The following is a 26014-nucleotide window of genomic DNA, read 5'->3' on the forward strand; positions in this document are numbered from 1 at the left end:
TACACTATTTTCTAAGGCATCACATCTCTAGCCCAAGTTCATTGGAAGCCAGATAATAGTCCTTTTCATTATCTTCGAGGCAAAAGACGAACGCGTTTATTTCTAGCAGGTGGTCATGACTGGACTTGTGGTACAGTAGCACTGGAGACGTGGTCACCGGTGGGGGCGGGAATTAGCTACTGGAGCGCGGCTGATCGCCCCATCCCACGCACTCTAGCAGCGCCGAGGCCCCCACCTCGACCCCACGCCCCGCGGAGCACTCCACCTTCTTCCAAAGCGTATTCCACTCCCCGACACGTCCGAGAATGCCGGGAGGGGCACCCGCCGAGGTGCCAAGGTCTGGGGCTCTCGGTCCCTCGTTCATCTGCACTGCCGACCGGAGCATTCGCTCCCCCGAGCCCTCGATGCTAACGAAGCTGAAGCGCGCCCCGCTTCCCGCCTGCAGGTGGCATGCGCGCCCCACCGCGGCTGGGACTCCGAGTCGAACCCCAGGCGCTACAGCCGCCCGGCGTCTCAGCGGCTCGAGGAACCCCGCACCGCGGGCCCCGCCCCCACGCCTCGGGCCCGCGCCCCGCCCACTCCGGCGGAGTCGGCGCGCCGCGACTGGCCAGGCGGCGGGGGCGGGGCTCCGGGAGGTGGGCTGAGGGGGCGGGGCCTGGGAGGGGACAAAAGCCTGGAAGAGGAAAAGCCGGGACCCGCCCTCTGGTCCCTGGTCTGTGCAGAGTCGGTGTCAGGAGCTGGAATAGCTGGGGCCCGGTTGCGGTCGCCGGTGAGTCGGAGCGTGCAAGTGACTGTCGCCCCCGGCTCGTCGGCAGCGTCCGTCCTGGTGCAGGTAACCCGGGGCTTCGAGGGGCGGCCCCGGCCCCCGGCTGTTGGGGGAGGCTCTAGTTCCCTGGAAAGCTGAAATGAGAAAAAGGGGGAAGTCTTCGGCTCGATCTTGGGTGCTCAGGGAAGAACTCAGCGGCTAGGCCTGGGTGCAGGAACGGGAACCGGTCAGAGCATCGTGCGTAGCAAAGGGTTCTGAGGGAGGGAGAGGATGATGGAGCCTTGGATGTGTGGCAGGGCTGGCCCCAGGCGGGAGAGGGAGAGAGTGGGCTGCGGGGCACGCTGCATGCAATCACGAGTGAAACAGCAGACCCGCCCACGAGCCGTGGCGGAGTCGCCCAGACGCGAGGAAGGCGAAGTGTGCGTGTCTGAGGCGGCAAACATGCGAACGGTGCAAGCCGAGGACCTGGGCGTGGACGCCAACCTCGGGCGGCCCGGGGGCGTCCCTCGGAGGAACCGTCGCCTGGCCACCCGGGGCCGCTGGGGGCTGGGAGGGACGCACAGTCGGCCTCAGCCGGCTCCGGGTGCCTGGGGTTTAAAGGTCCCGGCCCCCGGGAGGCAAGGGGCGGGCGTGGAGCCCCGGGGGGAGGGACCGAGCCCGCTTTGGCCGCAGCCCTCTCGCACAGCGGCCACCAGGAGGAGGCCTGCAGGCCGAGAGCCTACTGCGGGCGGCCGCGTCACCCAAGGACGGGCAAGCCCGAGATCCGCTAAGGGACGGCGAGCAGGACACGCCCCGGGGCGCACCCCTGGTGTGTGCGGGCAGCGCCTTGCCCTTTATCTGGAAAGGGCCTCCGCCTGCGCTCTGCGGTGGTCTCACGCTGGGCGCTATACTTCAAACCGGATAAATCCTGCCGGGGGCCCCCCAAGCTCTGAAAACAGCTGAACGCTCTAGGCGGAGGTGCTTTGTAAAGGACGGCTTTCAATGCCTGGTTGCTGTGGTTTTTGTTTTAGGAGAGAAGCTGCATTCGGTTAAGTCTGTGAGCTCGGGGGAAGCCGGGGTCGCCGGAAACTGACCCGCCGCAGAGGTGAGAATTAGTAATTTCCCCCTTCTCTACCTTGATGTGGAAATACTGAGGGTTTTGTGTTTTTGTATTGAAAATTTTTGTTTGTTTTTCATTTTCTGTGAAAATCAAGAGAGGCAGAAATTGTCCATCTGCTGGTTCTCTCCCCAAATTCCCGCAACAACCAGGTCTGGGCCAGGCTGAAGCAAGGAGCCTGGAACTCCATCAGGGCCTCCCACGTGGTGCAGCAGGACTTGAGGTCTTGCTGCAACCCCCCAGGGTGCGCTTTAGCAGGAAACCGAATTGGGAGTGAGTAGCCAAGACTCGAACCAGGCACTCTGGGATGTGATGCAGCCATGCTAAGCTGTGACTGCAGCGACTTAACCCACGTGCCAAACGGGGTACTGCGTTCCATTGCTATTTGGAGCAGGCCTAGGCACTGCGAGAGGGTGTCTGGAGCATTTCCAACAATAAATTGCCACAGCTTTTTTTTTTTTTTTTTTTTTTTTTTTTTTTTTTTGTCCAGTCTTCTCTGCAGGAGACTATCTGCTCACCAATTATTGTAGCTCCTGAACTGAGCTTTTAAAAAAAAGCAAAACAAACACACAAACAAAGAAAAACCTGGCTGGGAGCCAGTGTTGTGGTGTAGCCACAGGTGGGGCCTCTGCCTGTGACACTGGCATCCCATAAGGGCGATAGTGCAAGATCCAACTGTTTCACTTCCCATCTAGCTCTCTGCTGGTGTGCCTGGGAAAGCAGTGGATGATGGTCCAGGTGCTTGGGCCCCTGCCACCCACATGGGAGACCTGGAAGGAGTTCCAGGCTCCTGTTTTAAACCTGGCCCAGCCCTGGCCTTTGCAGCCATTTGGGGACTGAACCAGTGGATGTAGGGTCTCTCTCTCTCTCTCTGTCTCTCGTTCTCTCCCTGTAACCCTGCCTTTCAAATAAATGCAACATGAATCTTAAAAAAAAATAGCTAAAAACCTGAGGTTGATGAAAATAAAATTAACTGGGGCGAGTGGTTCTTTTTTTCTTAAACTACTCTATAGTGTTCCAGGCTTCTTTTCTAGAATTGCACAAGTATGCCAGGCGATTGGAATCCAGCTGCTTTCAGTCTCAATGAATTGGTGACTTAGGCTTGGGATAGCCCTTCCTTCAGAAGTTGGGGTTGAGGTGGAAACAGAAAATAAGAAGGGCAAGGGTGCAGAAGTGAATCTGGTGGGGCCTATAGCCCATCCCCTGGAAATGAAACCCAGAAGCATACAATAATGCTGTAAATTGTAGGTAATAATAAAACTTCACTTTTTTAGTTTAAAAAGTCATTTTAAAATCTGCAAAAAATTGTGTGTAAATAATGTGAGAAAAACCTGAAATGTTTGTTATGCATTATAAGATACAGAAAGATTATTGCAGAGACTACGTTTGCTTTCACTGAGAAGGAAATAACTGAACCAAAAGCATACTGTCACTTGTGAGTACCCTGCTGGATCACCAAGTTGTAACTGTTGGCCCTGAAGGAAAAATAGCCAAGTCATAACTGTTGCGTAATACTACGTAGGAATGTGGCTACAGAAATGTGGTATCAAGGCCAAGATAAATTTACTGCCTGGCTTTTTTTTTGTTGTTTGTTTGCTTGTTTTAAAACAAAGATAGGTGTGACAGTTTGATTAAGCATGACCGTAGTACTTTAAACTGTACTATAAATTATACTTGAAATTACTGAGAAGTAATTGATTCATCCATACCAGTTCATTCCTTTTATTCTAGTTGAGTTCCAGAACATTCCTCAATAATGGTCTAGGGAGCCTAGACACTAACTACTGTAAATAAAGTTCTAGAATTACAAATTTGGGAAATGAAAATGGGCTTAAAGGTTAGGAATATATCCTGGCTTGTTAGAAAACACTGAGGCTTACTGTCTAGTTGTTCATTTTTAAAGACCAAATTACTTTAACCCATCTTTTCAAGAGAGACTGTTTTAGTCTTTTTAGCTAATGATTTTTTCAAAGCTCACTCTGCCTACTTGTACAATCCTCACCTATAACTTACAGTTGAAAGCAGTTTGCAGTTGTGCTGCTATAAAAGTTCCCTTTAGACTCATGAGAAGAAACCAAGGCTTATTGTGGGCCCAGGCCCTCCTCTGCCTCTTGGGGAGTAAGCACAGGACATGGCCTCATTAGAAACCTCACAGTTGACACTTTTTCCACAGTGTGCACACCCTTGGCCTTTCTTGGAGTCAGATGGATTTGAATTTGCTACCCCCTCCTCCACTTCATTTTTTAAAAGTTGTATTTCTACCCATAAAATGCTGCTTCTCTATCTTACCCTTGCTCTTGACAAGCCGAGGATTGGTCTAGGAGTTAGGGTACCTAGGAACACAGCAGGAACATGCCCAGGGCCTGGGCATTGGCACTTCTACAACTGTATACAGGTACCTCCAATGGAGAAGTCATTTCTATTTTTAGCTCCATATCTGTAATGTCTGTGTCCCCCCAAAAAAGCATAGTTCCACCAGGAAATCTTCATCTTTCAGTCTTAATGTTTTCCTGACTATGAGTCACAAGAACCAGGTGAACTTTCTGAGAGGTAGTTATTGTCACCAAAGTAGCCTCTTAAATGAGGCGAAATACTAGCACTCACTCATCCTGCTAATCTCAAGGGCCCAGAAAGTGAGGGGTTGGACAGAAGTGTTCAAATCAGCATGATGGTGTGGAAATCATCACAGAGAGTGATGATGTAAGCCATCTCTGCTCTTAAGGCAGACCAGAGTAATGATGGCATGATCAGTGGCATGTCCCCTCACTCCAGTGAGACGGTTTTAGGCAAGCTGTTTTTCTCTTCAGAAAGTAAAATGGGAAAGTAGTTTCCATTTATAGGGTTGTTCTGAGGGCTGACGCTGAAATCACAGTTGAAGCAAGTTAACAACGCTTTGTAAAGAGAAGGTACACAATTCTAATGGTAAATGTGATTGTTGTCACTTGCTTTTAATGCATCTGTGCTATTACTAATATGAATTGTTCTTTTAGCAATCATCACACAGTTTACATTTCGTTTCTACTTTATAATGAAATAAAATGACAAAGCATACATTTTATTGCTTTCTCTTTTTAGGTTGATAGACGTCAAAATGTCCAAAAAAATCCATGGCGGTTCTGTGGTTGAGATGCAAGGAGATGAAATGACAAGAATTATTTGGGAATTGATTAAAGAGAAACTTATATATCCTTATGTGGAATTGGATCTGCATAGGTAATGACTCCTCCACATACCTGGCAAATTTAGATAATATAGTCTAAGTTATTTCAAAGTACAGTTAGCCTTTTTACATGGATGTAGCTACAGTTTATGAAGAAAGCTTTTCTTTTAGCCTTCATATATTCAGATGAATTTTATTATCAGAAAAATGAATTATTTCGAAATCAAGAATTCTAAGGGGAACAAAGTGAGCGTCAGGCTTTTTTAACCAACTCCATTTCTTGTGAAAGTTTTATTTGTAGTAAATCAGTAGCCAAGATAGCACAATGCATTATTTGTGGAAGGGGAAAAAAAATAGACATCTAAGATCAAATGAACTAATGTAATTAACACAGTTTTGTCCTTTCAAGCTCATTTTTCTGTCACTCTACTTAATTAATGAACGGGCCTTTTTTCCTTTTCTTTCTGTGCCTTTTGGCCTTTTCGTACAGTTATAGCACAGAAAGAACCCTTACATATATTTAATCAAACCCTACCTTCCAACAGAAGTTCCCTCAAATCATCTGCTTTCCTCTGCCCTGCATTTAAAGAGTTTGAGGACAGATGTAAAAGTCTTTATGTCATTCTCTCAATTTTTCCCCATGTTTCTCCTAAACTTGCTCATGTTCTTTTTGTATTGGAACTAAGCAAAGGAAATTTTTAAAAGGGTAAAAAAAGCTGAAAACTAGTGTGGTAAAAGGTTGAGCAACACATTTCAGCCAAACTATTGGCAGCTGTGTGAGTTTGCCCAACCTAGACTTCTTCCTCACAATGTGTCCTGAGGACCTATTATTTGCATAGGTGTAGATGTTTCATTCACGTGGTGTTGTTAGACACCTTTTTTAATCGTTCTAAACTTAAGCTGCTGATACCATAGTAGTAATTAAGCTGTTGCAACCATAGTAGGGTGTAAATCCTTGCAGAGGTTTGCCAGACATATTATAGGAAATGAAGAATAAAAACATCTTCCAAGTGGGCAAAAGAAATACTTTACAGACTCTCTACTGTTTCAGAACTTATATGACAGTAGCTGAACTTGCAAAATTATTCAGGACCCTGTATAATAACTGCAAAGATGTTTGGAGCCTCCTAACTGTGGAGGCATAGGAGTATTAAAGGAGAGCTGTTAGGAGGAAGAGTTCAGTGGCTGCAGACTAGAGGATTCCTGGAAGCTCAATCAAGTTTTAAGTTGTTCCAAAATTGCTATCATTGCTGACTTTCTTTTTGAGGAGAATGACATGGTTACTTTATTTTTGAGTAGCCCAGATAGTAGTCCGGGTCATTTATTCTTTCTTTTTTCTTAGAAACGCTAAGCATAGAAGCAGAAAACCCTCTAATTTGTAGGTAGATTCTTCTAATGAGAAGTGGTCCCAAAGAACATGAAAACTGTTGACAACACTTCTTGTTGAAGCTGGGATTACACATTTGTAGATATTCAGCACTTCCTATGCAAGAAGACAAGAAAGTACATGGCTTGGTTAGATTTATATGAGTTATCTAAGGTTGAAGCAGTAAGAAATTTTTTTATTTGCAAGTAAGTCAAGATTACTATCTCTGTGTCATAAATTGGGATACCTAAGGGAAGGAAGACACAAAAACTAAAGAGAAATCTAGACTTAATTAATGGTTTAGCAAATTTTGAGAGCTGAAAAACTTCTGAGAGCCTTGGAGATCAAAATAAATTGTTACATCATTTTGTTTTTCCTACTTTGATAAAACATCACATACTTTCACTAAAACTTTGCTGTTACTTCCTATGCTCATGGACAACCAAATCTGTTTAGCTCTAAGTGACAATCAGCAATCTGGGTGTTGGTGTGCATTAAGTTACGTCTCTTTGGTGTATACACAGCAGTTGGTGGACTACGTTAGTTATCCAATAAACTACAAGCTTCTTTCCAGAACAGAGACTTGCACAAGAATTAGGGGAAGGTTCACCTCATGACTAACTAGCATTAATGAGGAAAGCATTAACATTTTTGGCATTAACTCTCACATCTATCCTCCCACCCCTTTAATGTCAAAATAAACCCTTTAAGCCTTCCACCCCCTTTACTTGAGAAGCACAATATTTACTAGGGAAAAATTAGGTGGTGCCTAGGCATACATTGGTATGCTAATTATATGGAGGGAAACTAGGCCAAAGGGTTGCTCAGGCACTGTTATTGCCGCTGTATGGTATAGAACGGGGGATAGGGGACAGAGTTCAATGGATGCCATTCAGTTTCCTGATAGGCAGCTTCCCTCTGCAACTCAGGGGGCAGGGCCCAGCTGTCCAGCCTTGGCTTCTTTTTTAATTAGCAGCCAGCTTGTGTGTTCAGGATATGCTAATACTGAGAACAGGCAGATACAGATGTGTTTGGCACCTTCACTTTCTGTGTGACAAGCTCTGCATACTACTTTTGTGGTCATAGATTATAACCCATCAGTGTGTCTAAAAAGTTTATTTATACTTTGCCCACTCACAAGCTATGACTTAGGCATAGAGAACCGGGATGCCACCAATGACCAAGTCACCAAGGATGCAGCAGAAGCTATAAAGAAGTACCACGTGGGCGTCAAGTGTGCTACCATCACCCCGGATGAGAAGAGAGTTGAGGAGTTCAAGTTGAAACAAATGTGGAAATCGCCTAATGGCACCATCCGAAATATTCTGGGTGGCACTGTCTTCAGAGAAGCTATTATCTGCAAAAATATCCCCCGGCTTGTGACTGGGTGGGTAAAACCCATCATCATAGGCCGCCATGCTTATGGAGATCAAGTAAGTCATTTTTTTAAAAAAGATTTATTTATTTACTGGAAAGTTAGAGTTACACAGAGAGAGGATAGACAGAGAGAGAGAGAGAGAGGTCTTCCATCCGATGGTTCACTGCCCAATTGGCCACAATGGCTGGAGCTGAGCCAATCCAAGGCCAGGAGCCAGGAGCTTCTTCCGGGTCTTCGATGCAGGTACAGGGGTTCAAGCACTTGGGCCATCTTCTACTGCTTTCCCAGGCCACAGCAGAGAGCTGGATCAGAAGAGGAGCAGCCAGGTCTTGAACTGGTGTCCATATGGGATGCCGGCACTTCAGGCCAGGGCATTAATCTGATGAGCCACAGCACCGGCCCATGTCATAATTCAGTATTCATATTCTTTTTTCATAGCCCAGAAGTCCCATGTCTTATTCTCATATCTTGGTGTCTATGCCCTAAGTGCAGTGCAAATTTGAGAAATGCAGATGTGAATAACATTAGATAGAGGTAAATACAAACAGACTTACAGATAGGTACCCATCTTAACACATGTGATTTTTTTTCCAAACATGGTTTTTCTTCCTTTATCCTTTTGCTAGGTTACGCCACATGCTATTGCCATTTAAAAAACTTTTTTAAAAGATTTATTTATTTATTTGAGAGGCAGAGTTATAGACACAGAGAGAGATCTTCCATCCACTGGTTCACTTCCCACATGGCCACAGTGGTTGGAGCTGAGCCAACCTGAAGCCAGGAGTTAGGAGCTTCTTGCAGGTCTCCCACATGGGTGCAGGAGTCCAAACACTTGGGCCATCTTCCACTGCTTTCCCAGGCCATTATCAGGGAGCTGGGTCAGAAGTGGAACATCCAGGAATCGAAACTGGTACCCATATGGGATGCGAACACTGCAGGTGGAGGCTTAACCTCCTATGCCATAGCACCAGCCACTACTGCTGCCATTTTTATGTTGCTGATTTCATATGCTCCAACCCAATCAATGGCTTTCAACTCTAGCTGCATATTAGGAGCTCTTTAAATTTTGTTTTGTTTTGTTTTGTTTGCCTCTTTTGTTTCTTTCTGTGTTTTAATTCTAACACCTGAGTCCAGCCTGAATTTCCTGGGTTTCAGACGTCTTAAAGCTCCCCAAGTGACTCTAATGGACAGGCAGGGTCGAGAACCACCAAAGATTCTATTAAACGTGATCACTTCATTGATAAAAGGAAAAACTCAGTAGTCGAAAGCAATCCCTTTAAAGCATTCCTTTCGGCCTGGAGAAAAAGTGCAATTTTTGTACTTCTGTACAAGTAGGCTCATTGCCAAATTAAGCAGAAAAGCTGCCAACCAAACAAAATCCCATGCTGTGTTGAAACTGTTTCAGACAGTTTCGTAAAAAGGAGCTTATGCCTTAGAACCTTAAAAACAGGAATTCCTAATACTGAAATCCAGAGGCTTCCACACAACCACGCTTGCAGACAGTGTGGCAAGGGTAAATAGTTCTCTGTTCCTGAGGACAAGGTCACTAGCTCAGTCCTTGAGGAGTCAGTTAACTTTCTCCCACTTTGAGTTCAATCTGTCCCTTCGTCTTGGCCAGTCCCTCCAGAGATACCTCCCAAAGTCCCAGGCAAGGAGTGTTAGTGACAGTAGTACAAACCTGTAATCATCTTGGCATCAGTCACTCATTTGGATGAACAGCCATTCTGTATGTTAAAATCCAGGTGGAAAATTCCGAACTTGAGGTTGATTCATTGAGAGTTTAAATGCACATAAACCTGTACAAAACATTAATGGTGCTTTGGTGCCTCAGTTTCTTCCTTTTGAAAACTGGGAATCAAATACCACCCACAGTGAAGGACTTTACATGCAGAAATATTCTGGCTGTTTAACCTATTGCTATCTGACTAGTCTTTTACCAGCTGTTCTTAGTATTACTCTAAACAAGTAGGTATGTCTGGCAGCTACTGGTGCCTGACTGAAAAAATTCTAATCCAGGTCCCTGAAGGTACAGGGGTAGGCATTGTGGCACAGCAGGTTAAGCCCATGTTTGCATCCCATTTTAGAGTACCTGGGTTCAAGTGCCCACTCTGCTTCTGATCCAGCTTCCTCTTGATGCACATCCTGGGTGGAAGTAGATGATGGCTCAAGTACTTGGGTACCTGCCACTCAAGGGAGACCCAAGGCTCCAAGCTTCAGCCTAGCTTCAGTGAGCATGTGGGGAATGAACCAGTGGATAGGGATAGAAGATTTTGATCCCTCTCTCTCCCTTTCTCCCAATTCCTCTCCCTCTCTTTCTTCTCCCTCTCCATATTTCAGGTAGATGAAAATAAATAGAAAATATTCATAAAAAAGAAGAACAAGAAGAAAGTACAAACAGCAAAGACTTGTGGATGCCTGGTATGTGCCAGACACATTTTTCCACTAGAGTAGCTCAGGCCTATGAGAGAGGCTGCTGTCCCTGGACAGCCGTTTCCTAAGTGTCATTAATCTGTTGCAGCTATTTCCAGAATGACTGCTTCATGTGAACAAGTCCTGAGCTTAGTGTTAAAAGCAATGATAACCATGGAGAGACTGAGCTCTGAAAATCCTAAGTACCAGACCCCAAGTCTTTTGACACTGGATGCATTATTTCTACTCTATCACATTTCCTTCCATGTAAAGGTGATGTAAGAATCAAATGAGATGATGCAAGTTAAGCACATAAAGTGCATGGCACATAGTGAGGGCAAACAATTGCCATCTCATCATCTTTAGTACTACCACTGATGTTATCATTATCCCCCTCCCAGAAGACCTCCCTGACCTCCAGGCTGTGGCCATCTCTCTTTATCTGTTGTTCCATAGCATATATATATATATATATATATATATGTATTTTGTCTTTTCCCCCTGTGACATTTGAAAGTTCTAATTGCTTCTCACTTATGTACTTCTTTGTTAGGTTGCAAGCTTGCTAAGGGAAAGTACGTTATATTATTTTCTGCCCTCTCTATATTAGTGCTTAAACTGTATGTACATAGTAGACACTTAATAAATATTTCTTGATTTTTTTTTTTTGAGATGCAGACAGTGCAAGCCCATCTGCTGGTTTACTCCCCAAATGCCAAAGGCACTGAAGCTGGGAGCTAGGAACTCACTCCAGGTCTTCTACATGGGTGGCAGGGACCCAGCTACTTGAGCCATCACTGCTGCCTCCCAGGGTACACATCGGCAGAAGCTAGAATCAGGAGCCAGAGCCAGGAATTAAAATGCAGGCACTCTGATAATAGGATGCAGGCATGACTGAACACCTGCCCCTTTATTGATTTTTTTTTTTTTTTATTTGAGAGGCAAAGACAGAGTTCCTATCTACTAGTTCACTCAAATGCCTGCAACAACTGACCAAAGCCAGCTGGGAACTCAATCTAGGTCTCCCATGTGGGTGGCAACATCCCAATTACTTGAGCCATTACCTGCTGCCACCCAGAGCACCCGTTAGAGCTAAAATCGGTGTTGTAGCCAGGACTCCAACCAAGGCACTCCACTATAGGATGTGGGTATCACAGCTGGTTTCTTAAGTGCTAGGCCAAATGCTCAATCCCTTTTCTTTTTTTAATTTTTTAAAAACCTTTATTGATTTTTTTTCTAATGTACACTCCCAGAACCTAGCTTTGGGAATTCTCTGGACCTCTTCAACTTCATCTCTTAAAAGAAGAGGTTGAGCTACCATGCCCAGTTTGTCTAGGTGTCTTCTAGCTCTGTATTCTGTGATTCTTTTCTGTATAATTCTTGTTCCGGTATTTTTTTTCCCTAATGCTTCTTTTCCTCTAAATAGTACAGAGCAACTGATTTTGTTGTCCCCGGGCCTGGGAAAGTAGAGATAACCTACACGCCAAGTGATGGGACCCAGAAGGTGACATACCTGGTGCATAACTTTGAAGGTATGTATGAATCATCCTAAGATATATCTTTTACTGTTCACAAATGATTTAGACAATATTAATACTTTTGATTGTTATGAATGCCTAAAGATTGAATTTACAACATCTCTGCAGAACTCACAACCTACATAAAAAAGTTGGTTTCCATGCCTTCTCCTAGCATGGATAAAGGCATAAAGGCACACAGAGGTTAGCCACTTATGTGGAAAGATATACAGGTTAAGGCAAGGAGATCATTATGTATAGAGTGAATGTTGACAAGAATTGATTGCACATACATTGTATAAATTAAACCTCAGTAGCCCCAAATGATTTGTCATGTAATCCTGTCCTTTGTTCCAGTAGGGTTTATATATTTGGAAATGATTGCATTATTCATTTGCTGAGATTTTCTTCTTGCCCTTCTGCGTATTTACCCTGTGAAAGTGGAACATTTGTTTTATGCCTTTTCTTCCCCAGCTGTCCAGCTGCTTCTAAGGTGCATTATGGAAAAACCCACCCAAAAGTTCTCGAAAAACCCAGTGAGCCCTCTTCTCTTCTCTTAAAGTTGTTGAAAGTACTTACGTAAACAAAAACCTCAACATTTACCTACATTGTTTTCCTTGCCTCTTCTAAGTATATCATCTTAATAAAATGTAGTTCTGCAGGTTTCAGTACCTTTCACATTCACCTTTCAGGTTAACCCTAGGCATTGGCATGGGTTCAAGTTCTGCCTTTCAGTGAAAACAGAGTTCACCTAGTAGGAATTGTGAAACAGCAGTGATTACATGAAGCATAATTATTTCTACCAATTATATTAGGACCAGTTCAATATCCTCTAGGAAGTTATGAGAATTTCCCTTTGGTATTTTTTTTAAAGATTTATTTATTTATTTGAAAGGCAGAGCTACAGAGAGAGAAAGAGAGGGAGAGAGAGAGAGAGAGATCTTCCATCTGCTGGATCACTTCCCAGATGGCTGTAATTGCTAGAGCTGGGCCAGGCTGAAGACAGGAGCCCAGAGCTTCTTCCGGGTCTCCCATTTGGTTGCAGGAGCCCAAGTGCTTGGGTCATTCTCCGCTGCTTTCTCAGGCATATTAGCAGGAAGCTGATTCAAAGTGGAGCAGCCAAGACTAAAACTGGCGCCCATATGGGATGCTGGCACTGCCCTAGTCCCCTTCATTCGGTATTTAAATTGAAAATTTTTCTCAGTGACTGAAGATTGAGTGCAACCCTAAAATTTAGGCTACACGTAGAAAATAATTCCAAATTATTTGTCAGGGCTGGTGCTATGGCATAGTGGGTGAAGCTGCTGCCTGCAGTGCCAGTATCCCATGTGGGCACCGGTTCGAGACCCAGCTGCTTCACTTCACATCCAGCTCTCTGCTATGGCCTGGTAAGGCAGTGCAAGATGGCCCAAGTGCTTTGGCCCCTGCACCCAAAAGAAGTTCCTGGCTCCTGGCTTCAGATCGGTGTAGTTCCATTGTGGCCAACTGGGAAGTGAACCAGCGGATGGAAGACCTCTCTCTCTCTCTTTCTCTCTGCTTCTCCTTCTGTGTGTAACTCTGATTTTCAAATAAATAAATTTTTTAAAAAATTATTTTCCTCTTCTGGTTCACATCAATCATTTTTCTTATTTCAGTTTGTTCAGGATCCTAAAGGCCATGTTATTTCATTTCTATTGCCTTTGGAAAACAAGTTAGAATGTTCTAATCTAGAACTGACTTTCTTCCCTTTGTGTGCCTTGGGAACTTGTGGAATATTCAGACCAGAAGCCTGCCTGGGCCTGTTGAGTCTGGAAGCTGTGACGTGAATGATGTTAGTCTGATGACAACCATACTCCATTTACCTTCCTCCTTTTTCCTCTCATTGTTTCACCTCAACAGAGGGTGGTGGCGTTGCCATGGGGATGTACAATCAAGATAAATCGATTGAAGATTTTGCACACAGTTCCTTCCAGATGGCTCTGTCTAAGGGCTGGCCTTTGTATCTGAGCACCAAAAACACTATTCTGAAGAAATATGATGGACGTTTCAAAGACATCTTTCAGGAGATTTATGACAAGTAAGTAACTACAGTTCTCTTTTCCCTTTTTCTTTCTTCTTAAGAAAGCTGAAATGAATGGCAGAGACACTGCATCTCTTTATCCCTTCGATTCTGGGACAAATCAGCACTACCCCTTAAAGAAAAGAGCATCTGGGGAGTGAGCCAGTGAATGGATGATCTCCCTGCATCTCTCTGTGTCACTCTACCTTGCAAATAAATTTTTAAAAAAATGAAAGCAAATGCGTTCTCAAATAAGGGCTCCACAGTAATGTTTTCCAATGCCAGGATTGTTTAATGTTTGACTAAAAGCACTCTGTTTGTGATACAAAGTCCTAATTTTTCAATTTGTGTGAGTTTTTGATTCAAGACCACTTCCTTTCTTTCTGAAGCCTGTTGTTATGATTTAAAACTGCTTCAGTATAATCACTTGAACTTCAGTCTAAGTTCATGACAACATGGGATTCATCAACACATAAGATGAGCCTGTGTTAACTTTTAAGATGATGCAAACTTCTTTAGGTGCAAGTGTGCAGGCCACTGTTTAAATTTTAGGTGAGAAATCTTCCCTGAGGTATTTGGTGCCTCTTTCTGCCACCTGTCCATGCTACACATAGAAACTGTCCTGTAATACATCTAGCTTCCATAATGATATCAAGCAGAATAGTCTCTTTTCCTCCATTTATTACAGCCTTAAAATAAGTTAGGTCTCAGGAATCTGATCTGTAGTATTTGAAAACTGGAAAATAAAATAGTAGTTAGGACACTATGTTTCCTTTGATTCTCACACTTCTGCAATGCAGGTGGCATCACTTTTACAGATGGGCAAATTGGAGTTTCATACCTAGAAAATGATTGAACAAGGATTTCAGCCTCTCCCTGCCAGATTCCCAAGTCTGTGCTGCTTTTACTGAAGAGTACTGTATCCAGCCCCATTCCCATCCCTTTTGGGAGAAGCAGATGATGTCATTAACAAAGCCTGTCTCCTTTTTGATTATTTTTTCTTGTTTCTTAGGCAGTACAAATCCCAGTTTGAAGCCCAAAAGATCTGGTATGAGCACAGGCTCATCGACGACATGGTGGCCCAAGCAATGAAATCAGAAGGAGGCTTCATCTGGGCCTGTAAAAATTATGATGGAGATGTGCAGTCAGACTCCGTGGCCCAAGGTAGGGGAGTCTGAGGACCAAGCGGAGGTTGGGGCTTGGCCTGAAACATTAAGTCATTCCAGGGCGATTCTCCTGTTTGGAAAGAAGTTCATATCCCTTTGTTGTAAATCATGAAGTGCTACCGCTGCAAGGCATCCTGGCCCATCCTGTATCTGACAGATAAGAAACAAGTTCAGGGAGTAGGCATTTAACCTAGCAGTTAAGATACCCATATCCCACATTAACATTTCTGGGTTCAAGTCCCAGGTCTTGCTCCTGTCTCCTGATTCCTGCTAGTGCAGACCCCGAGAGACATCAAAGGTGGCTCAAGTAAGCAGGTTCCTGCCACCCATGTGTGAGACTTAGATTGAGTCTGTGCCTCCTGGAGCTTGTCCAGCCCCAACTATTGCAAGCATTTGGGGAGTGAACTGGTGGATGGGTGTACTTGTTCTCTTTCTGTCTTTCTCCTCTCTTTTTCTTTCTGTCCCTCCTCCCCTCCCATCTCCCACACCCCCCCCCCTCAAATTTTAAACAAAATTAAGCTCAGATCAGAGGAGTGACCATCCCCAAGGTCACAGAGGAGGTGATGGAATCATGGTTCCAGCCTTAGATGTTAACACAGTTTCTCTCTCAGCCTTTACCCTGCTTTAAGTTTTAAAGCCTCCAACTGATAGCCAGATACTTGATCTGAAAATCTCTCCCTTTCCCTACTCTTATTTTCCCTCTGATGAAAATGTATAAAACCAGGGCACCCAGGCAAAGAAGGGTAAAGTGAAAGGTCTGGGTGCAGCAGGTGTGTTTTCAAGAACTCATTCATGGTTAGCAACAGGATCTAATCATGTCCCTTCTGCCAACTTTGAAATTTGTTCTAATACTAAATAAAACAAGTGCTTTTTTTCCTTTAGTGTTTAACACAAAGGAATTGAGCAAAGAAATCCAGGACCATTCACAGAATTCCAGGAGCCAGGGTCTTTATACCAGGGGTGAGAGCCACGCAACAGAAATTCTCCTTTCCCTGACTTCCTCCACACAAGGTTGCCATTCACTTGCAGTTACCCACAGTATTTAAGATGGACTTGAATATCAGCAGATGAGTATTTATGCCAACTTTCATTATGTTTGCTTTCCCCAGGAGGTACTACTTTTTCTTAAGAAAGTTAAGCATCTCTTATCAGTTTGAGACCAGCTCAGTTAAAGATAACTTTTAAACAGATAAAGGAGTTGCATAACTCTCTTTCCCCTCCCCCTCCTTCTGTTTCTCAACATCCTCACAATTATCTGCACGGGCAACAGAGGAAGGAGTGTAGCTTTGTAAAGACTCCGTGGTGGATAAGGAAAACTGTCCTTGCAATCAGTTTTTGGAAAACGAGCCATAATCATTCCAACATTTTGAGATGTCCTCATGGCAATAAGGAGAGAGGATATAGAAATATATTTCAAATACATATCAAGCTATGGAGGTTTAAAGGAATTTGAAGTGAGAATTCTGAAATGTAGTAGGAGTGATAAGAGACATGGAGCCAAGACTCTGTTCAGAGCCTGTAGATAGTGTAACCTCGAGGCACCTAAACAGATTAACAGGCAGCAGTGTTGTCTCCTAGTTCCTTCTCAGGAGGTGTAAACTACTTGGGACTCATCCCAGATATTTCATTTGTGTCTTCAGCTCTGACACTGCTACCAGCTAGAGTCTCCTAATACTAACAAATGAACTTACCATGGGAAGGGCTCTGAGCTTCTGTAATCAGTAAATGTTGGAGTATTTACAAAGCCTCAGACAGACGTGGTAGGATTAAAGGAGCTACAAATCCTACACAGAAATTTCTAACTATAATCCAAAAGTATAGGAAAGATAAAATCCTAGTTAATCTACTTAGTCTCACTGCCAAAAAAAGATAGCAGCTTGTGGTGAATTTATATTACTAACCTACAGGTATTCCTGAGAGGTAGCAAAAATGGAGAAAATGGCTGTTGAATGAATTCAAGTATAACCATGTGAACAAAAAAAGAGAAATCAATTGTAATAGGAGACCACAGAAGAGAATAGATTTTAGAGGTGGTTAAGAAGAGCCAGGAAAGGCAAGTGAGATGCTCTTGGAGCATTCCAACCTGGTTTTACCTGCCTTTTCTCCCCAGTTCCATCCAGTTTATAGCTGCTTGAGGGCAGGACAACTCCCATTAATCATTATTTCCCCAGAACAGCAGAGCATCTGCACATAACAATAACAATAATAATATGCTGAGTTCTTACTCTGTGCCAGATACCATTTTAAAGAGTATGAATAAATATTATTTTCATGAACATGTGCACATTCATCTTAATCCCACAATAACTCAGTGAATTAGGTACTTTTTATTCCCATTTTACAAGAAAACTGATCCAAAGTAGCTTTGAAGTCACAAAACTAGGATGGAATACAGGCAGTCAGACCCTGGGTCCTTTTTCCTAAGGAAGACGATCAGCCTTTCTGGGTCCTTTGAGTCAGGTCTGAAGCGGGACCCCACTTTCTGCAAAGGGGCAGAGTTATAGATGACTCCGCGTGCTGATGTTTACCAAGGCCCGTCAAGACGGAGTCCTTTACTGTCATGTCTGAGAGACCCAGTGCTCTTCATGCAGTTGAACCCGATGCCTCATGCTCTGCCACTTACAGGGTATGGCTCTCTCGGCATGATGACCAGTGTGCTGATTTGTCCAGATGGCAAGACAGTGGAAGCAGAGGCTGCCCACGGGACTGTAACGCGTCACTACCGCATGCACCAGAAAGGACAGGAGACATCCACAAATCCCATTGGTAAGATGATTCTGACTTCTGTGTCGACTCCCAACCAGAGGACACTCTCCAAAGGACATCTCCGGAGGAACCCAGATGGGTCCCCTTTAGCTGCTCAGTGATTTGCATGCAAAGTCATCACCAAGTAGCTGATGTGTTCTATTAATGAGTTATTTTAATATGCTTCTCAGAACACACTGTATATGCTTTTCTGTTATGTGGGAGGCTATGACTGAAAGAGAAATTGACAGTAAATGTTTTCCTTTACCTCTGGTGTGGTGACTTTCAGAAAAGGCTACGAACTTAAAAGCCACATGGATAGATACTTCCAACAAGATGTCAAGGACAGCACTTCATATAGAGATTACATTTGGAAAGAGGAGACCGAAATAGACAAGAGAAGATTGTGACCTTCTCTAAGTTAGTAAAAACCTTGAGCTTCAGCACCAGTATCACACCATGAAAATATGCTTTCTTAACATTCCTGTTTGGTAAAATATTTCCAGCTATTCTAAAACTTCTAGCCCACATGGATAGCATCTAATGAAGTCCATCATGTAAACAAAAAGCCGTGCTGTTTTGAGGCACTGTGAAACATTTGGGAATCCCTATAACCAGGATGATTGAAATTTGTGTGTGTTGGGTATGTTTCTCCCCTCTTTTAGCTTCCATTTTTGCCTGGACCAGAGGGCTAGCCCACAGAGCAAAGCTTGATAACAATAAAGAGCTCAGCTTCTTCGCAAACGCTTTGGAAGAAGTCTGTATTGAGACTATTGAGGCTGGCTTCATGACCAAGGACTTGGCTGCTTGCATTAAAGGTTTACCCAAGTAAGTATCAGATGCCCTAACCTCCATGGTCAAATTGCCACATATTCTCATTGGGCTCAAAACATCAATGCTTTTTGAAATTACATGAATTCTTATCGTCTCATTGAGGTATCAGCAGACATTATTGGTAAATTGTCAAATAGGGAACATTTTTGGCTTGGTGGGACATAACGGATGTTTTGCACTTATACAACTACTCAAGTTTCTGCTGTTGTAGCAGAAAGGCAGTCACTGAATGGGTGTAGTTGCATTCCAATCAGACTTCTGTGTTCAATACCAGGCTGCAGTTAGATGTAATCCATGCACCAAGCTATAGCTTGCTGACCTCTAAATAGTTGGTAATCACTGAAAAACAAGATTCTGTTTAACTTAAGAAGAAAATCATAGATAATTGCAAACAAAAAGGCATCAGGGACTATTTCATTCCCTTTACTTTCTTTAACTTATAGATTAGAAAAGTAAGCAGCACTAGTGTAAGATATCAAATTGGTTACAGTCCCTTACTTAAGTACCTGTAATGATCAAATACTTGAGGGTCCATATGTTGCCCAGGGTTTTGCTGAAAACGTTTGCTGAGAATCAGATCAGCTGCTGACCAGAGACACCTTTCTCAAAGCAGAGCTGGAGTTGAACACTAAAGCTATGTCCCTAACCCATCTGCCCTCAAGAGTTCTCAGTTAGGGTCAGTCTATACCACAGGAAAGGGAATCTACTCAGTGACGTTTCTTAACTTAAATATCCAGCAAAATATAGTATTGAAACATTCTTGTCACTCTAGTACCTCTGTAGCCTGTTGCATCGGCACCCAAGAGCAGCATTGATGTTAGCAAGTCCATTGTCTTGTTTTTCTTAAATAAGACATTGATGAGAAATAACAGGATCAAAGCTTTTTATCAAGGACATGAAACAGTCCATGGGAAAGTGGGTAAAGACAAGGCTGTACTGTAGATAGGGTGGTTTTTTGTTTCATTTTGTTTTGTTTTAAGAATGAGGAAGAAGGGGGATGGGTTTAGTCTCACTAATATTAGGCTAAACTGAAACCCGGTGATAGTTTCACCGGCAAAGCTATCTGGTAAGAAACTTCCTGTGAGTGTGTGAGGATGACTGCCCACTGCAGGATGCCCACGGAGCCTGGGTCCTGAGCCTGGGTCAGTCCCAGGAGCCTTGAGCACAGTTATTATCTGCAGATTGTAGCTTGTTATCATTTGTCAGTTTTCTTTCAGAAGGACATAGAATTTTAATTTGAATAGCATTTCTAGGATTTGCCTACACTTGATCCCCTGTCAGAAACAACCTAAATTTTTCTTTTTTTTCCTCCCCTATTAGTGTGCAACGCTCTGACTACTTGAATACATTTGAGTTCATGGACAAACTTGGAGAAAACTTGAAGATAAAACTATCTCAGGCCAAACTTTAAGGTGGTACCCGGGCTTAGGAGGATAAAAGTTTTCTGATAACTAGGTCCACAGGTTTACATTTTTCTGTATAACACTCAAGGGTAAAAGTGAAATCAACTTTGTAATTTGTTTAGAAGCTGCAGTTGATCTTTTCTATAAGTTTACAGCCTTTTTCTTATTCGTACAATTATTGCCACCTGCATGACTGTGGCAAGGGACTTTTTTTTTTAAAAAAATTTATTTTCTACTAGCAGCCTATGAATCATTTTAGTATCATGCATATTCACTGTCACTTTTTCTCATGTTCTGACATAAATGACCAAAATCAAGAGTGCTTGAAAGGGTAAACAATAGCCACAGTATTGTTCCTTAAAATCTGTGTGAACTAGAAGTTCACTCCCCTTCCCCTCATGTCCATGACCTTGGGCACTGAGAGGCTTTGGTGTTAAGAAGGCCCTGCGGGAAGCAGAGCTGTACATCGAACTTGTATCTGATTAGAACAAAGCCTGTGAATGTCAAAACACTGCAGCCGTTTTTATAAAGATCTCGTTGAATGTTGCAAATACGTTGAATATCTTCCAGGCCACTAGAGGGTTCGGAATTCACAAGAAATACCACCCAGAGGTTTGTCCTCTGTGTTTGTCCCTTCCTGCTCTTGACCTGGTCTGGCCTGAGTATTACCCTACCCTAACAAGCATATTGCATTCAAGTGCAATAATGTAAGCTGCACCTTTTGCTGGACTTCTGCTAGCCTGTATCATTTCTTTTATATAAATGTGATTTCTCAGAAGTTGATATTAAACACTATTCTAGTCCTGTTCTTCATCTGAACGTTAATTTTAATTAAAATTAAATGCTAATTCAAATTAAATGCTGACCTCTTCTGAGTTTTTATTTGTTTATTTATTATTTATTACTTATTTATTGCTTACATGCCAATCTCCATCCTACATCCTGGTCATAGGAATTTGATTTGAAAACAAATAAACAAAAAAAAATCTATGCTCTCAAGAAGTTTACTGAGGGGAAATGGAAGGGTAAAGTTAAGAGATCTATGCTACAGTGAAAGGAAAGATTACCAAAGAGGAAATTAAGGAGTTATTAAAGAATATGATAGATTCAATGCACATGCTAAGGAATTTAGGCATTATCTTGTAAGTTATCAGGGAGCCAAGGGTGACGTAAGAAAGTAGGAATGAGGCTGGCACTGTGGTGCATCGGGTTAAAGCCCTGGCCTGCAGTGCTGTTATCCCACGTGGGCGCTGGTTCAAGTCCTGACTGCTCTGCTTTCAATCCTGTTCCCTGCTGCTGTGCCTGGGAAGGCAGCAAAAGATGGCCCCAGTCCTTGGGCCTCTGCGTCCGTGTAGGGGACCCAGAGGTAGCTCCTGGCTCCTGGTTTTGGATCAGCTCAGCTCTAGCCATTGTGACCATTTGTATAGTGAACCAGCGGATGGAAGACCTCCTTCTCTCTCTCTCTCTCTCTCTCTCTCTCTCTCTCTTTCTGTCTTTACCTCTCTCTGTAGCTCTTTCAGATAAAATAAGTCTAAAAAAAAAAAAAAGAAAAAGAAACAGCATCAATAACTCCATTAAAAAAAAAAGTCGGGACATGATTATGTTTTCATTTTATAGCACTCATGATAGTGGGGGGTGGTGCGGGGGGCACAACTACTGAGGCAGGGCACCAGTTGGGAGGCTAGAGCAGTACTTAGGCAGGAAGTGGTGAAGATCTGGGAAGCAGAGACAATGACTAGAGGACCAGATGGTCTCTGAGATGAGGAAGTTGAATGAATGGGTGATTTCAGAACGGGGGACTTGTGGGAGTTGAAGGAACAACAAACCAAAGAAGCTCCCCAGGTTAGAGAAAGGCTACTCTGCATCCCAGCTTCTTCAGGAGGGAGGCACTGGTGAGCTTTCACTCTCACATCACAAAAGACAATAAGTAGGGGGTACACATCTCTAGGTTATTCCTAGTCTGCTTTACTGGAAAGCCTGGAGTCAGGCAGGCCCTCAAAACTGCCTCAACACAAATGCCCTTGAAGACTCAGGGGAACATGGAGTCTTCCAGAATGCTATGGAGGAGAGCTGATTCAGATGAACTTTTGACCCTTTTCTCTGAATGCTGCCCCTGAGTTACACACTGTAGGCCTAGAGTCATCCGCTTGCCAGGAGTCCCTCATGCAGCAGAGGGGCCCATGTGACCTGGGCAGTTTATCCCTGACCAAACTGAAGTTAGAATCTGAACCACAGGAACTCTCCTGCTGGGGAAAACCAATTTTCACGTGGGATCAACTAGGTCTCTCAGGCAGTAAGAAAACAATTGCTTCTAGTTAAAACTATTAAGAACACCAAGAAAAAGGCAATACATATTTTCATCTTTTATAAAAGCTTGTAAGATACTTTATTATAGAAGCTTGTATAAGGGAACAGGAACCTGCAAACGTTAGAACAGGAGAAACAGCACAATATTGGGTTTGTTGGCTTTGGTGACATGGTGAGCTGGTGAATGCATTTTCAACTAGTCTTTGCCTCAGTATAAAGACATGCCAACAACTCAGTTTAACATTTATGCCTCTTAGCAGATTGGGATCAGAAAGGAAAAAAACATCAGTATAATTAGTATAATCCTTCACTATCTTTCATTTAATGGTCACCAGAATCCTATGAGATTGGTTGTGTACACTGATTCTTAATGAGAAGGAAACCAAAAATTAAAGGATGGTTAATTAGAAGTAGAGTTGATATTCTTTTTCAAAAGGCTACAGGTATCATTCCTCTCTCTTTCTCTCTCTAGTATATTTTTATTTTTATTGATTCGAAACAAACAGAGCTCCCATCCAGTTTACTCCCCAAATGCCTACAATAGCCAGAACTGGTCCAAGGCCAGAACCAGGAGCTGGGAACACAATTCACACCTCCTATGTGAGTGGCAGAAATCTGAGTACTTGAGCCATCACTACTGCCTCGTAGGGTCAGCATTAGTAGGAAGCTTGAGCTAGGAGCCAGAGCCAGAAATTGCACCCAGATACTCTGACGTGAGATGTGGGTTTGTCAATTGTAGCCTAATGCCTGCTCCAAACTCCTAACATCCAACAAGCTGGTCAAATGTAGTGCTCTTTGAATCTTTGGATATCTGGCTTGAACTTTACATCCAGAAAATATTCACCAAGTCAGATGTGTTTTGCACTTGCCTCCTGTCATCTAAATTTATCACAATCTCTTCAGATTTTTAGCCCGTCACATATCCATAAGTGCTAGGGCATTCACTGTCCTTCTGTCAACAGGATTTTAATAGATTTTAAAGCTGTTGTTTTCACTACCCCTTTGTTCCAAATAGTAATGTTTGTGGTAGATGAAGATTCTGGGTTATCACTGTATTACGAGGAAGGAAACAGACATTGAAAAGAGCTTTGTTCAAGGTAGCAAAGTACATGAGTGGCCATTTTGGACTGAACTCAAGGATCCTTACTGCTGAAGTAGGATCCTTCCCGCTATACATGCGCATTTCAGGTCTGGGTGGAAGAAGAGAATGTCTTATGGAACAAATGATGGCCTGGGCTTGGGCGATCTAAAATCATCCCTGCAGCACTCGGACACCCTGGGAGTTGATCGTGCCAGGCCAACGTCTACCAGGATCAGCACTGGCCAAGAACCTGTTAATGTTCTAAAATAATCAGCAAGTGAACAGAAGCTGACCAGTTCATCCAGAGGCTGTTGGCTTATTTGTAACAACTGAGGGTCACAATTGTTGACCTGGAAAATGGTTCCCCTTTAGAGTAACATTGAAGGCAGCAGAATCTAGGGACAAGGAAGGTAAGAGTTTCAGACAGGAATTCTCTAAATTCTGGGACTGCTTCTTAGGAGGAATTTTAAACTAAAAATATTTAATCTTTTACAGTTAGAGTCAGTTCCCCTGTGTTCTTGCCTACTACATAAAATCCTTCTATGACACTGACAATTGACCAATCTTCAATTTGAATATACAATAAAAATTCCCCCCCAAATTAAGGGTCCTGTTAGGAAGGAAATAAGAACTTAATATAAAAAGTAATAATGAGGCCGGTGCCGCGGCTCACTAGGCTAATCTTCCACCTTGCGGCGCCGGCACACAGGGTTCTAGTCCCGGTCGGGGCGCTGGATTCTGTCCCGGTTGCCCCTCTTCCAGGCCAGCTCTCTGCTATGGCCCGGGAGGGCAGTGGAGGATGGCCCAAGTGCTTGGGCCCTGCACCCCATGGGAGACCAGGATAAGCACCTGGCTCCTGCCATCGGATCAGTGCGGTGCGCCGGCCGCAGCGCGCTGGCCACGGCGGCCATTGGAGGGTGAATCAACGGCAAAGGAAGACCTTTCTCTCTGTCTCTCTCTCTCTCACTGTCCACTCTGCCTGTCAAAAAAAAATTTTTTTTTAAAAAGTAATAATGAAGGCTTTGAATATTTATATCAATACTGTAATTTTTGTTCTGTTAACACATTTGGTTTAATTTAAAGATTCATTTCTTTATTGGAAAGAGCTACAGAGAGAGAGAGAGAGAATCTTCCATCCATCCACTGGCTTACTCCCCAAGTGGCCACAACAGCAAAGTCTGGACCAGGCCAAAACCAGGACCCAAGAACCCCATCTGGGTCTCCCATGTGGGTGACAGGGCCACAAGCACTCGGACCATCTTCTGCCGCCTTCCCAGGCACATTATTCAGGAAGCTCAACCAAATGCAGAGCAGCTGGGACTTGAACTAGGGCTCTGATTTGGGATGCCGGCATCAAAGATGGCAGCTTCACCTGATATACCACAACACTAGCCCCTGTTATCACATTTTTAAGAGGTCTTATTTCAGAGTCCCTGTTTTTAATATGAGAGAAAACGTAGCTTCCAAACTGCCAATTTCTCTGAAAGGTGAAGCTTGGGGAATTCTGAGCTGAGATGCTATCTCAGACTCTGAAGCATGTGAGTCTTTCAGACATTCTGGCATTCTGTCTAAGTTTCAATTTGGATATTCCAAACATACAGAAAAATCAAAGTCATATGAATAGTATATAATTTTTACAATTCCACCATGTGGGTGTATCATTCTCTCTCTCTCTCTCTCTACACACACACACACACACACACACACAACCACTTTAGTGTTTTCAAGACATTGTACCCCTAAATATTTCAATGTGTATTTCCTAAAAATATAATGACATTCTCTTGTATAACCACAATATGATGATCAAAATTAGGAAATCTAACATTAATTAAATAGTATACAGGTTTTATTTAAATTTCAAGAACTCCAATAATCTTTACAACTTCTACTTTCCCTCCAGGATCCCAATCAGGATCACACATTGCATTTAGATGTCATGTTTCTTAAGTCTTATTTTAAAAAAAAAAAAGAATTTTATTTATTTGAGAGACAGAGTTACAGACAAAGAGGGAGAGACAGAGAGGTCTTCCATCCACTGGTTCACTCCCCAAATGGCTGTAATGGCCGGAGCTGGACAGATCCAAAGCCAGGAGCCAGGAGCTTCTTCTGGGTCTCCAATGTGGGTTCAGGAGCCCAAGCACTTGGGCCATCTTCCACTGCTTTCCTAGGCCATTAGCAGGGAGTTGGATCAGAAGAGGAGTAGCTGGGACAGTAGCTGGTGCCCGTATGGGATGCTGGTGCCTCAGGCAAGAGGCTTAGCCTACCATGCTAAGTCTACCATGCCCCTAAGTCTCCTTTTGTTTGAAACAGTTCTTCAGCCTTTCTTTGCCATTTTTGGAGAATACAGGCTAGTGAAGGGGTGAGGAAAACCTCACCACCAGCCTCTGAAGGTTCACTGGAATAAACTGACAAAGATTAAATAGGAGAAAAGGCATGTAAATTTATTAATGCACAAAGGGGGAATTATCCCAGTATGGGAAAAAAAACCACACATGATTTAGAAAGCTTATACCCCTTCATAGTGGAAGTGAGAAATGGAGAATGTCGGGGGAACAGAACAGACATAGACAGTGTCCATCGAGCCCACACAACAGTCAGTGGATCATAAGTGGTTCCCTATTGTACTGAAAAATAGGACAGCGGTGTGTGGCAAAAGTCTGTCCAGTGTGTTGACAGCCTTCAGTCTATTTGTCTGAGATATAAGTTTGTTTAGTTGTCACTGATTAATGAAATTTCAGTAAGAGG

At 43.4% G+C, this 26014-nt stretch overlaps 1 protein-coding gene across 1 annotated transcript; it reads left to right on the plus strand.

Moving 5' to 3' along the window:
* The first annotated feature begins 637 nt into the window (after nt 1–637).
* On the plus strand, nt 638–20737 carry IDH1 (isocitrate dehydrogenase (NADP(+)) 1). The gene is made up of 10 exons (XM_002712618.5): nt 638–832; nt 1777–1850; nt 4938–5075; nt 7530–7821; nt 11602–11707; nt 13571–13748; nt 14743–14894; nt 17522–17662; nt 18307–18469; nt 19796–20737. The coding sequence occupies exons 3-10, from the start codon at nt 4954–4956 to the stop codon at nt 19884–19886; spliced, it is 1245 nt and encodes a 414-aa protein (XP_002712664.1). The 5' UTR covers nt 638–832; nt 1777–1850; nt 4938–4953; the 3' UTR covers nt 19887–20737.
* The last annotated feature ends 5277 nt before the right edge of the window (nt 20738–26014 follow it).

This window comes from Oryctolagus cuniculus, chromosome 3, assembly GCF_964237555.1.
Source record: "Oryctolagus cuniculus chromosome 3, mOryCun1.1, whole genome shotgun sequence".
Classification (NCBI taxonomy): domain Eukaryota; kingdom Metazoa; phylum Chordata; class Mammalia; order Lagomorpha; family Leporidae; genus Oryctolagus; species Oryctolagus cuniculus.